The following is a 12896-nucleotide window of genomic DNA, read 5'->3' on the forward strand; positions in this document are numbered from 1 at the left end:
TAAATCCAAGGGCTATTTTTGGATTCTTGGTTCACTGAGTGTGTATTAATAATGTGCTTTCAGTGAAAACTCAAAGCTGTCTTTGGGCTGGCATAAATTTTGACTCATGTTTTATGATTCTCCATAGTGATCGATAGGGCTTCCCTCATAGCTCAGTCAGTAAAGAATGTGCCTGCAATGCAGGAGACCTGGGTTTGATTCCTGGGTCGGGAAGATCCCCTGGAGAAGGGCATGGCAACCCACTCCATTATTCTTGCCTGGAAAATCCCATGGAAAGAGGAGCCTGGCAGGCTACAGTACATGGGGTCACAAGAGTCAGACACGACTTAGAGACTAGAGAGAGAGGGAGAGAGATAGTGATCTATAGTGAACCTTTGGTAGTTCTTGTTTCTAGGCCACAGCAAAAGTGGCCTAATCAATTCTATTGACTTGAAAGGAAGTTGCAGGAATAGCTAGAAGCTGGTCTAGAGTTGTTGGCTTCAAATCCTGCCTCTTCAGATAACGCCTCTGTGTTGATGGAGGTTTGTAGACTATGCAGTTTCTTCAACTGCATATTCTCTGGGTGTGGAAGTGTATTTGGGTCTCTGACATGTGCAAACGTCTAACTGTGTGGGAGAGAGAGAGCGCAAGAAAGTGAGCACTGTGTGAGAGAGGGAGCGTGGTGTTTGAGGAAATGCATCCATCTTCTTTAATGTCTCTGCTTTTCTGAAAGGGATGCTGTTTACAAAGTGCACTCCACCTGGTTCTCGGGGAGTTTGCAGTCTTACATAGGGTGGGGGAACAGGGCTGTGCTGTGTGTGCTTAGTCGCTCAGTCATGTCCGACTCTCTGTGACCCCATGGATTTTAGCCCACCAGGCTCCTCTGTCCATGGGGATTCTCCAGGCAAGAGTACTGGAGTGGGTTGCTCGGCCCTCTTCCAGGGGATCTTCCCAACCCAGGGAGAGAACCCAGGTCTCCTGCATTGTGGGCAGATTCTTTTACCCTCTGAGCCACCAGGGAAGTCCCAAGAATAGTGGAGTGGGTAGCCTATCCCTGCTCCAGGGGATCTTCCCAACCCAGGAATCGAACCAGGGTCTCCTGCATTGGAGGCAGATTCTTTACCAGCTGAGCCCTAAGGCCAGGGTGCTATTGGAGCAGGGAGGAGGCTAACCAGGGGCCAGATGAGGAGGTTTCTGGCGAGGCTTGAAAGGAAGATGTCAAAACTGTTGTAAAGTGGAAAAATAAGCAAGAATGAGCTAAAAAAAGAAACAGTTGTTAGGTCCAGGGTGAGGAATCAGTAAATTGAAAGGCAAAAGCATGAGAGAGAACTATTACAGATTGGAGATAATCTGAAGAAACTATATCGTCAGCTGGTAAAGAATCCACCTGCAGTGTGGGAGACCTGGGTTCGATCCCTGGAGAAGGGAAAGGCTACCCACTCCAGTATCCTGGCCTAGAGAATTCCATGGACTATATAGTCCATGGGGTCGCAAATAGTCGGAGACGACTGAGCAACTTTCACTTCCATCCCTTCCACATTCTGAAATAAACACTTTGCATCAACTTCTGATAACAGTTTGAAAATATTTTTCAAACTATTTGTTTTATGTTAAGTACAGCAAAAATAATTAGAGTAAGTAAAGGTTAGTGTTTCCAGTTTTTCCATTTTCTTTTCTAAAATACAGAATTATAAAATATTCTATAACTCGAGCTTAAGGTGTACATTTTTTGCTCTGTGCTTGGACCTGTGTTTAATTCTATGCATAACAGTGACTGTTTTTGTCCTCAAGAAAAGAAAAGCCTCCCTACGCCAGTGTGCAAGTACAGTACATTGACAGACAAGGCATGCATTTTCTTAGACTTCTATTCTTTATCTGCTTATTAAAAGAGTTTGCTAGATTGGTTTCCTTTTTTTTTGGGAAGTCCAATAAGAGGTAGTCAAGACATTGTGGAATTTTGAGCTGTACATCTAGACAGTATTCATGAGTAAAACCCTTTGATAATGATACTGTGTGGCATTTTATATATGTCAAATAATTTTTACTTATATTTTAATCTTTTAGACGAGAAAACCTGTACTCAGAAAAGTTAACTGATATGGCTATATCTATAGCATGTTAGTTTAGTACTTTGCTTACACTAGCTATTAACTGTTTAATAGATCCTGCAACAAAAAGACCTGAATACAAAGTATATTCTTTTATCTTTATTCTGACACTCTTCAACTTATCCAAAGACTTTGAAATAGTTGTGCAAATTAATAAAAGTATAGAATATATGCTAATAATAATAACAGTATCAACAAGAATAACATTCATGATCTCCTCTGTGCCAGTGACTGGCTGCATGAAGCAATTTACATGCATTTTCATTTAATACTTACACACATCTTAGAAAATAGTATAGACACTAAAACTATTTATATGATATTTGGTAGCTTTGAATTTGGACTTCCCAGGTAGCACTAGTGGTAAAGAACTCGCCTGCCAATGAAGGAGAGATAAGAGATGAGGATTCGATCCCTGGGTCGGGAAGATCCCCTGGAGAAGGGCAAGGCAGTCTGCTCCAGTATTCTTGCCTGGAGAATCCCATGGACAGAGGAACCTGGCGGGCTATAGTCCACAGGATCGCAAAGAGTTGAACGCGACTGAAGTGACTTAGGATGGCACAGCACACAGCTTTGAATTTATGCTATATTCTTAGATTGCAAGGATGGCTAGGAAATGTGTTTTTTTGTTCTTTTTTTGTGAGAGCTCATTGCTGCACCATATAATTAATATTTTGTTAGTAAAGAACAAGGAAGAGAAAGGATATTTGTGGGGAGCCAGCAGCAGCTGCTGTATTAATTGCCTACCATTAATAATCTTCCTCATTTCAGTAAATGGATTCATGAATTGCTCAAGTCTAGGCATCTTTCATCTTCTTTGTCTCTCCACCTGCACAGCTGCAATTTGATAGCAATTTGTTTTCCATTTTTACTGAGATATCTACAGTCCACTTAGGTGCCTTCATTTGCAGGGTTTCCAACTGCAGGCCAGACCCCCATCATCTCTTGTGATTTATTGCAGCAACCTCTCATGATTTGTTTCCTTTCTGAGTTCTCACTATCTTTTAACACATCCTCCAGTCAGCAACTAGTGCTTTTCATAAAATTTAAATGTAAATACTATTTAAATACTTTTTCATGGCTTACTATTTCACCAAAGAAGAAATCTAGTCATACAAGGTCCTCCACAAATGGTCCCCCACTCCATGCCTTTCCAACACCTTCTTATACCTCTCTGCCATTTACCTACTCATCTCTAACTTGGCCTTTGTTTCCTCAACACCTAAAAAACTGTTCCTGTCTTGCAGCCTTTGCATGTTCTTATGTTTCTTGTATCCTCTCAACTTTCACATCTCAGTATAATTATTACCCCCTCAGAGAGATTTTCTGAGTTCCTGTGTCTAAACCGCATCCCTTCTTGCTTTTCTCACTCTCTCTGTTTGCTCTTTTTGTCTCTTGTATAGCATTTATCACAGTTTTGAGTCTGTCTCTTCTCAGTTCAGTCGCTAATTCATGTCTGATTCTTTGAGACCCCATGGACTGCAGCACGCCAGGCCTCCCTGTCCATCACCAACTCCCGGAGCTTGCTCAAACTCACGTCCATGGAGTTGATGATACCATCCAACCATCTCATCCTCTGTCTTCCATGTTTCTTCCTGTCTTCAATCTTTCCCAGCATCAGTCCTTCCAGTGAATATTCAGGACTGATTTCCTTTAGGATTCACTCGTTTGACTCCTTGCAGTCCAAGGGATTCTCAAGAGTCTTCTCCAACACCACAGTTCAAAAGCATCAACTCGTCAGCACTCAGCTTTCTTTATAGTCCAACTCTCACATCCATACATGACTACTGGAAAACCATAGCTTTGACCGGACGGACCTTTGTTGGCAAAGTAATGTCTCTGCTTTTTAATACGCTAAGTTGGTCATAGCTTTTCTTCCAAGGAGGAAGTGTCTTTTAATTTCATGGCTGCAGTCACCATCTGCAGTGATTTTGGACCCCAAAAAATAAAGTCAGCCACTGTTTCCGTTGTTTCCCCATCTATTTGCCAGGAAGTGATGGGACTCAATGCCATGATCTTAGTTTTCTGAATATTGAGTTTTAAGCCAGCTTTTTCACTCTCCTCTTTCAGGTTCATCAAGAGGCTCTTTAGTTCTTCTTCGCTTTCTGCCATAAGGGTGATGTCATCTGCATATCTGAGGTTATTGATATTTCTCCCAGCAATCTTGATTCCAACTTGTGCTTCATCAAGCCCGACATATCGCATGATGTACTCTGCATACAAGTTAAATAAACAGGGTGACAGTATACCTTGAGGTACTGCTTTCCCGATTTGGAATCAATCTGTTGTCCCATATCCAGTTCTAATGATTGCTTCTTGACCTGCATACAGATTTCTTGGAGGCAGGAAGGTGGTCTGGTATTCCCATCTCTTTAAGAATTTTTCAGTTTGTTGTGATCAACACAGTCAAAGGCTTTCACGTAGTCAATAAAGCAGAAGTAGGTGTTTTTCTGGAACTCTCTTGCTTTTTCGATGATCCAACGGATATTAGCAATTTGATCTCTGGTTTCTCTGCTTTTTCTAAATCCGGCTTGGACATCTTGAAGTTCATTGTTCACATGCTGTTGAAGTCTGGCTTGAAGAATTTTGAGCATTACTTTGCTAGCATGTGAGATGAGTGCAATTGTGCAGTACTTTGAACATTCTTTGGCAGCACCTTTCTTTGGGATTGGAATGAAAACTGACCTTTTCCAGTCCTGTGGCAACTGCTGAGTTTTCCAAATTTGCTGGTATATTGAGTGGAACACTTTCACAGCATCATCTTTTTGAAATAGCTCAACTGGAATTCCATCACCTCCACTAGCTTTGTTTGTAGTGATGCTTTCTAAGGCCCACTTGACTTCACATTCCAGGATGTCTGGCTCTAGGTGAGTGATCACACCATCGTGGTTGTCTGGGTCATGAGGATCTTTTTTATATAGTTCTTCTGTGTATTCTTGTCACCTCTTCTTAATATCTTCTGCTTCTGTTAGGTCCATACCATTTCTGCCCTTTATTTTACCCCTTTTGCATGAAGTGTTCCCCTGGTATCTCTAATTTTCTTGAAGAGATCTCCAGTCTTTCCCATTCTATTGTTTTCCTGTATTTCTTTGCATTGATCACTGAGAAAGGCTTTCTTATCTCTCCTTGCTATTCTTTGGAACTCTGCATTCAAATGGGTATATCTTTCCTTTTCTCCTTTGCCTTTTCTTCTCTTCTTTTCTCAAGCTATTTATAAGGCCTCCTCAGACAACTATTTTGCCTTTTTTGCATTTCTTTTCTGTCTCCTCCACTGTACTGTAAATTTAACAATAAAGAATCAATGCACATTACCAATTATCACCACCATTATTATCATCGTTGTACTGACAATCAGTGGCAAGAACTGTGAAAAGTCTGAGACTTGACTGCATTTGAAAGTTGACAAAGTAGCCTGTTACAATTTCATGGTTACTGGTAGAAGATTATGAGACACCTGGAAGGGAGACAAAGAACAGTTTACTATCACAGCATTAGCATTAACCAGAGTAGCAGCATATGTCAATTTCCTATTCCCAGGTTGTCACAGGTCAGTGCAGAGAGGGCCTGAATATTTGATATGTGGTTTGCAATACAGGACAGCAATCTGAGCTTAGGGAACTGGAGTGTTTTTTTTGGCGAGTGATTGTATTAATTGTATCCCAAAATTTACCTACCCTGAAGTATTCATCCGTAAGCAACATATTTTGGTTTTTGCATAGTTAAACTTTATGTAATTGAAATATTGCTAATTATTTCTGCCTTTTTGCTGAACTATTTCTGGGAGAGTTATGTTTTTGCATCTAATTAAAACTAATTCAATTTTGTTGCTAAATACCATACATGGTGTGATTATACTACATTGTATTGATCCACTTTATTGTTTCTGGATATTTGGGGTGATGCTGGTTTTCTGAGTGTTGTGTGCTCAGTCATGCCCAACTCTTTGCAACCCCATGGAGTGTACCCCACCAGGCTCCTCTGTCCATGGGATTTTATCCAGGCAGGAATACTGGAGCCTTTTTCTTCTCCAGGGTATCTTTCCAGCCCCCAAATTGAAAACACATCTCCTGTGTCTCCTACATTGGCAGGCGGGTTTTTTTTTTTTACCACTGAGCCACCTGGGAAACCTTGGTTTTCTGGTTATTACCAATAATACTGTTATGAACGTTCTTGTACCATTCCCATAGTGCATGCATTTCTACTGAATTTATAGCTAAGATAGCATTTGTCAACTTTTTTTTTAAATCTCAGAACCCCTTTATACTTTTAATAATTATTAGGAACTTCAAGGAGCTTTTGTTTATGAGTTAACTTTATTGGTCATCCAAGGATATTCACTTTTGTCACTTCTGTTCAGCATAGTACCAGAAGTTCTAGCCAGACCAGTTAGGCAGAAAAAGGAATAAAAGACATCTAAATTGGAATGGAAGAATTAAAATTGTTTCTGTTCACAGATAATATGACCTTTTAAATTTTGAATTCTCCCTATTCAGAGTTTTAACATATTGTGATCAGTTGGCCATTTTAACATGACTTTTTTTGTTGTTTAATTTAGACAGACGAGTCAGTAGAGAAGAACGTTATTCCAAAGCAAGTGAGGTAAGTTAAATATATGTGTTAGCTTCTTATAAGTCAGAACAAAAATTGAGGCAAGGTTAGATATGTACTTCATATGAATACTTGGGTCTTTGTACTTCGGTTATTTGTTAATACTACATTCTTCATGTTTTGTCCTCCAACCTATTAATTTTTAAGTAAAGCAAATTCCGTGTTTCATGTAAACTTAATATTGAATCTTTCTGGGTGTTATAGGAGATAAAACATAAGTTTGGATTTGTTTTGAGACTTTCTGTGATGTAAACTCAGATATGCTGAGACTTGTTATGCAAGATAATAGTATTTAGCTTAACACTGCTTGACTATAATGCAAGGAATAATATTTGATGGCTTTTTTTGTTAGAGTTAGCAGTATCTGATTAGTGCATTTTTACTGAGGTATAATTGACATATAATCTGATATTAATTTCTGGTGTGCAACGTAATGATTTATATTTGTACATACTGATGAATGTCACCACAATAAGTCTAATTACCATCCATCATCATACAGAGTCACAGATATTTTTTCTTGTGATGATAGCATTTAAGATTTATTCTCTTTTAGCAAATATACAATACAATACCATTGACTGCAGTCACTGTATCATATATTATATCCTCATGACTTATTTGTAACTGACTGTTGATACCTCCTGACACCTTTCAACCTTTTGCCTGTCTCCAACCACCTCTTTTCTGGCAACCACCTATCTGTTCTGTGTGTCTGTAAGTTGTGTTCTATTTTGTTTATTTGTTTTATTTTCTAGACTCCTCGTGTAAGTGAAATCATACAGTATTTGTCTTTCTCTGTCTGATTTATTTCACTTAGCATAGTACCCTCAAGTTCCATTGATGTAGCAATTGGCAAAAATTTATTCTTTTTCTTATGGCTAAGAAATATTCCATCGTGTGTATGTGTGTGTGTGAGTTCAGTTCAGTCACTCAGTCATGTCCGACTCTTTGCGACCCCATGAATAGCAGCACACCAGGCCTCCCTGTCCATCACCAACTCCCGGAGTTTACCCAAACTCATGTCCATCGAGTCAGTGATGCCATCCAGCCATCTCATCCTCTGTCATCCCCTTCTCCTCCTGCCCTCAATCCTTCCCAGCATCAGGGTCTTTTCCAGTGAGCCAACTCTTCACGTGACATGGCCAAAGTATTGGAGTTTCAGCTTCAACATCAGTCCTTCCAATGAACACTCAGGACTGATCTCCTTTAGGATGGATTGATTGGATCTCCTTGCTGTCCAAGGGACTCTCAAGATTCTCCTCCAACACCACAGTTCAAAAGCATCAATTCTTTGGCACTCAGATTTCTTCACAGTCCAACTCTCACATCCATACATGACCACTGGAAAAACCATAGCCTTGACTAGACAGACATTTGTTGTAAAGTAACAAATGCTTTTTTTTTTTTTTTTTTTACAAATGCTTTTTAATATGCTGTCTAGGTTGGTCGTAACTTTCCTTCCAAGGAACAAGGGTCTTTTAATTTCATGGCTGCAATCACCATCAGCAGTGATTTTGGAGCCCCAAAAAAATAAAGTCTGACACTGTTTCCACTGTTTCCCCATCTATTTCCTATGAAGTGATGGGACCAGATGCCATGATCTTAGTTTTCTGAATGTTGAGCTTTAAGCCAACTTTTTCACCCTCCTCTCTCACTTTCATCAAGAGGCTTTTTAGTTCCTCTTCACTTTCTGCCATAAGGATGGTGTCATCTTCATATCTGAGGTTATTGATATTTCTCCCAGCAATCTTGATTCCAGCTTGTGCTTCTTCCAGCCCAGCATTTCTCATGTGTGTGTGTATGTCCATATTATTAATTTATCCATTCATAGGTACTTCAGGTAGTTTCCATATGTTGGCTATTGTAAATAATGTTGCAGTGAACTTAGGGCTTCATATATCTTTTCAAATTAGTATTTTCTTATTTGTTGGATAAATAACCAAAAGTGGGATTGCCTGACCCTGTGGTAGTTCTGTTTTTAATTTTTTGAAGAATCTCCATACTGTTTCCCATAGTATCTGTACCAATTTTTTATTCCCACCAGCAGTGCATAGAGGTTCCCTTTTCTCCATATTCTTGCCAACACTGTTATTCCTTATCTTTTTGATAGTAGCCATTCTTACAAGAGTAAGGTGATATCTCACGGTGATTTTGATTTGCCTTTCTCTGATGATTAGTGATGTTGAACATCTTTTCATGTGCCTGTTGGCCATCTGTGTTTCTTTGGGAAAATGTTTATTCAGATCCTCTGCCCATTTTTTAAATTGGATTGTTTGGATTTTTTGCTATTGAGTTGTATGTGTATTTTATATATATGTATATATATTTTGGTATTGACCTCTTATCAGGTGTATGATTTGCAAATATTTTCTCCCATCTGGTAGGTTGCCTTCTCACTTTGTTAATGATTTTCTTTGCTATGCAGAAGCTTTTTAGTTTGGTGTAATCCCACTGGTTTTTTTTGTGTGTGTGTGTGCTGCATTTGGTTTTAGAGTCAGATACAAAAAATTGTCTCTGAGACTGATGTCAAGGAGCTTACCACCTGTGTTTTTTTCCTGGGTTTTATGATTTACGATCTTACACTCAATTCTTTAATCCATTTTTAACTAATTTTTGTGTATGGTGTAAGATAGTGGTCTAGTTGCAGTATTTTGCATGTGACTATCCAGTGTCCCTAACACCCCTTACTGAAGAAGACACTGTCCTTTCCCCATTGTATTTTATTGGCTCCTTTGTTATAAATTAATTGATCATATGTAATGGGTTTATTTTGGGGCTCTCTGTTCTGTTCATCTATATTTCTGTGTTTATATCAATACTATTATGTTTTGATTGCTATATTTTTATAATATAGTTGGAAATCAGAAGGCATGATGCCTCCAAATTTGTTCTTCTTTCTTAAGATTGCTTGGGTTTTCAGTGTCTTTTGTGGGTTTAGGCAAATTTTAGGATTGTTTATTCAGTTCTGTGAAAAATGCCATTGGAATTATGGTTGATTGAATTAATCTGTAGGTTGCTTTATGTGATATGGACATTTTAACAATATTAAGCTTCCAATCCATCAGCATTAGATAGCTTTCTACTTATGTGTGTCTTCAGTATCTTTCAGCAGTGTGTTACGGGTCTTTCACTTCCTTGGTGAAATTTATTCTTAAGTATTTTATTCTTTTTGATGCAATTGTAAATGGGATTGTTTTCTTAATTTCTCTTTATGATAACTCTTTACTAGTGTGTATGGAAGTGCAACTGATTTTTGTGTATTTTTGTACCCTGCAGCTGTACTAAATTTAATAATTAGTTCTTAACAGTTTTGGGGGGCCAGTCTTCAGGATTTTGGTTATATTAACTCATGCCATCTGCAAATAGTGACAATTTTACTTTTCCTTTTAAATGTAGTAGGCCTTTTATTTATTCTTCTTGCCTAATTGATCAGGCTAGGACTTGCAATATTGTGTTAACTAAAAGTGTCAAGAATGAGCATCCTATTATTATTCCTGATCTTACAGAAAAAGCTGAAAGCTTTTCTTTTGAGCATGATGTTCGCTGTGGGCTTGTCATATATAACCTTTCTTATGGTGATATATAACTTAATAATTAATCAAAAACTTCTCAACAAACAAAATTCCAGGACCAGATGGCTTCACTGGAGAACTCTACCAAACAACATCTATCGTTCTCAAGCTCTTCCAAAATATTGAGGAAAAGGAAACACTTCCAAATTCATTTTATGAGGCCAGAACTATGCTGGTACAAAAACCAGACAAGGACACCACACAAAAAGAAAATTACAGGCTAATATACCTCTTGAACACATGTACAAATATCCTTAACAAAATATTGGCAGGAAGAATTCAGAAATACATTAAAAGGATCATACACCATGGTCAAGTGAAAATTTATTCCAGGGATGCAAGGATGGGATGCAAATCAATCAGCATAATACATCACGTTGACAAAATAAAAGACAAAAATCATATGATCACATCAAAGATAAAAAGAATATGATACCAAAAACCATTTGACAAAATTCAACATCCATTTATGATAAAAACTCTTCGTAAAAGGAGGTAAAAATCAGAACAGAAATAAATGACATAGAGACTAAAAAGACAATAGAAAAGATCAATGAAATTAAGAGCTGATATTTGAAAAGATAAATAAAATTTATAAGCTTTCAGTTTCAACTAAGAAAACAAGAGAACCTAAATAAAATCAGAATTAAAAGAAGAAAAGTTATATCCCTGTTGTGCTTCGTTGCTCAATCGTGTCCAACTCTTTGTGACCCTATGGACCATAGCCCGCCAGGCTCCTCTGTCCATGGGGATTCTCCAGGCAAGAATACTGGAGTGGGTAGCCATGCCTTCCTCCAAGGGAACTTCCCAACCCAAGGATTGAACCCACATCTCTTATGTATCCTGCATTGACAGGTGGGTTCTTTACCATTAGTGCCACCTGGGAAACCTCATGTACATACAGAATTTTGCATCCAATTTCATGTGTTTCATAGCTCCCTTGAGTTGTAGGTTTAGATTGTGCATAGAGAATCTAGAGTTTTTGTTATTGACAGTTGTGTGCTCTCCACTGCATTGTTATTAACAGTGCTGTGTCTTCTCCATCGTGCTATTAGGACCTGAGAAGCAGAGAGTCCAGTTTTCTCATCTGTCAAGAACCACGGGTAAGTAGCCATCAGTAGCACACTTTCTTGCATGGACATGATGGGTTATCTTTGTATAATCAGCAGTTATGACTCTTAGTTCACAGTTATTTTTCAAATTCTTATACATGATATTTGATAATTTATTTGCAGACAATCCATTGCTTGTGAGGGAAAAGGTGTCATCAGGCACATTAGTTAGAATGGTGCATAAAGCATAGCACTTTGCTTGCATTTTACTTTCTCAGTTTTAGAGATGAGAAAATGAAGGGTGGGAAAAGTTTAATGATTTGACCAAAATTAAACATATGTTTAGGGGGCATATCCTGGACTAGATTAGAACTCAGGTTTCCAAGGTCTAATTTAGTATTCTTTCTCCATACATCTCTCATCTTACCTGTAGGTACACACCTAAGAATAATCATGAAGAAGTACAATTTATTTAGCAAATTTGAATGTCAATTAAGAGGTAAATAAAGGCATTCGAAATTTTTTATTAGTTGCTTAGTAACTAAAAGATACCATTTGGGAAGGTGAGGAAATAGTTATTTTCTTACTGACAGTTTTGATACAAATGTTTTCCTTTTCGCTAGCATACTGATCTTTATGTTCCAGAATGAAGGTTGTGGGGTTGATCAAAATAAAATAGCAGAAATTTTATTTTTTAAAAAAATTTTAATTTATTTTAATTTATGTTTATTTTTGACCATGTTAAACACTTACCTGATTCCCAAGTTGAAAACCATAGATCAAATAAGGTTAAGTGGAGCCTAAAGCTTATGTTATTTTGGTGTCACTTTTTAAGAAGAATAATAGGACAATAATTTATTTTAAAATCTCTACAAAAATGTTTGACTGTGAGAATGAACACATAGCTAGAATCCTTCCTAAATGCTTGAAGAGACTGATGTAAGAGGCACTGATACTTTGACTTTATTATTTGAAGGTAAATCCATCTCCGTTTGAAACTATGAATCAAAGCATTTCAAAGAAAAATTTCTTCTTTCTTTTTTTCCTCTTAAGTCTTCTGTAGTAAACATTTTTATTTAGTTTGTCCTTCCAGTTCATCCTTTACTTTTCTCTGTGTCCATGTCTAAATACGTATGTGTATTTACATTTCTCCTGCTTCTTACACTAAAGATAGCATACTCTGTATATTGACCTGTTCCTTGGTTTTCACTTAAAAACATCCTGGAATTCCCTCTGTATTATGTATCGATTTCACTCTCATTTGCTAGTATGTGACATAGTATTCAATTGTGTGGGTTTAGGATAATATATTCATCCAGTCTTTTACTGATGGACCTTTGGGTTGTTTTTAATCTTGGAAATCTTTTCTTTTTTTTAGTCTTTAACCCTTGGGAATCAGGCTTATAATATTTTGGCCAAGTGTATCTTTCTAAATAGTATTTAACCATCAAAAATAAAGGCATATGTAATTTTACCATATATTACCAAATTTCCCTCTGTTTTGCATTTCTAAGAAATATACAAGTGTTCTCTTTCTCCAGAGCCTTACTAACAGTGTTTACTGAGTTTAGATG

At 37.7% G+C, this 12896-nt stretch overlaps 1 protein-coding gene across 4 annotated transcripts in view; it reads left to right on the plus strand.

The window, feature by feature from the left end:
- The window catches only part of ANO5 (anoctamin 5), a 92489-nt gene that overhangs the window by 3541 nt on the left and 76052 nt on the right, over positions 1-12896 (plus strand). For all 4 annotated transcript variants that reach the window (XM_081533736.1, XM_081533739.1, XM_081533735.1 and 1 more), the window contains 2 exons: positions 6643-6686; positions 11326-11373. In XM_081533736.1, coding sequence (XP_081389862.1) covers positions 6643-6686; positions 11326-11373 — 92 coding nt within the window. The remainder of the gene's footprint in view (positions 1-6642; positions 6687-11325; positions 11374-12896) is intronic.

The sequence above is a fragment of the Giraffa tippelskirchi genome, chromosome 10 (genome assembly GCF_054371585.1).
Source record: "Giraffa tippelskirchi isolate mGirTip1 chromosome 10, T2T-mGirTip1v1.2.pri, whole genome shotgun sequence".
Taxonomy (NCBI): domain Eukaryota; kingdom Metazoa; phylum Chordata; class Mammalia; order Artiodactyla; family Giraffidae; genus Giraffa; species Giraffa tippelskirchi.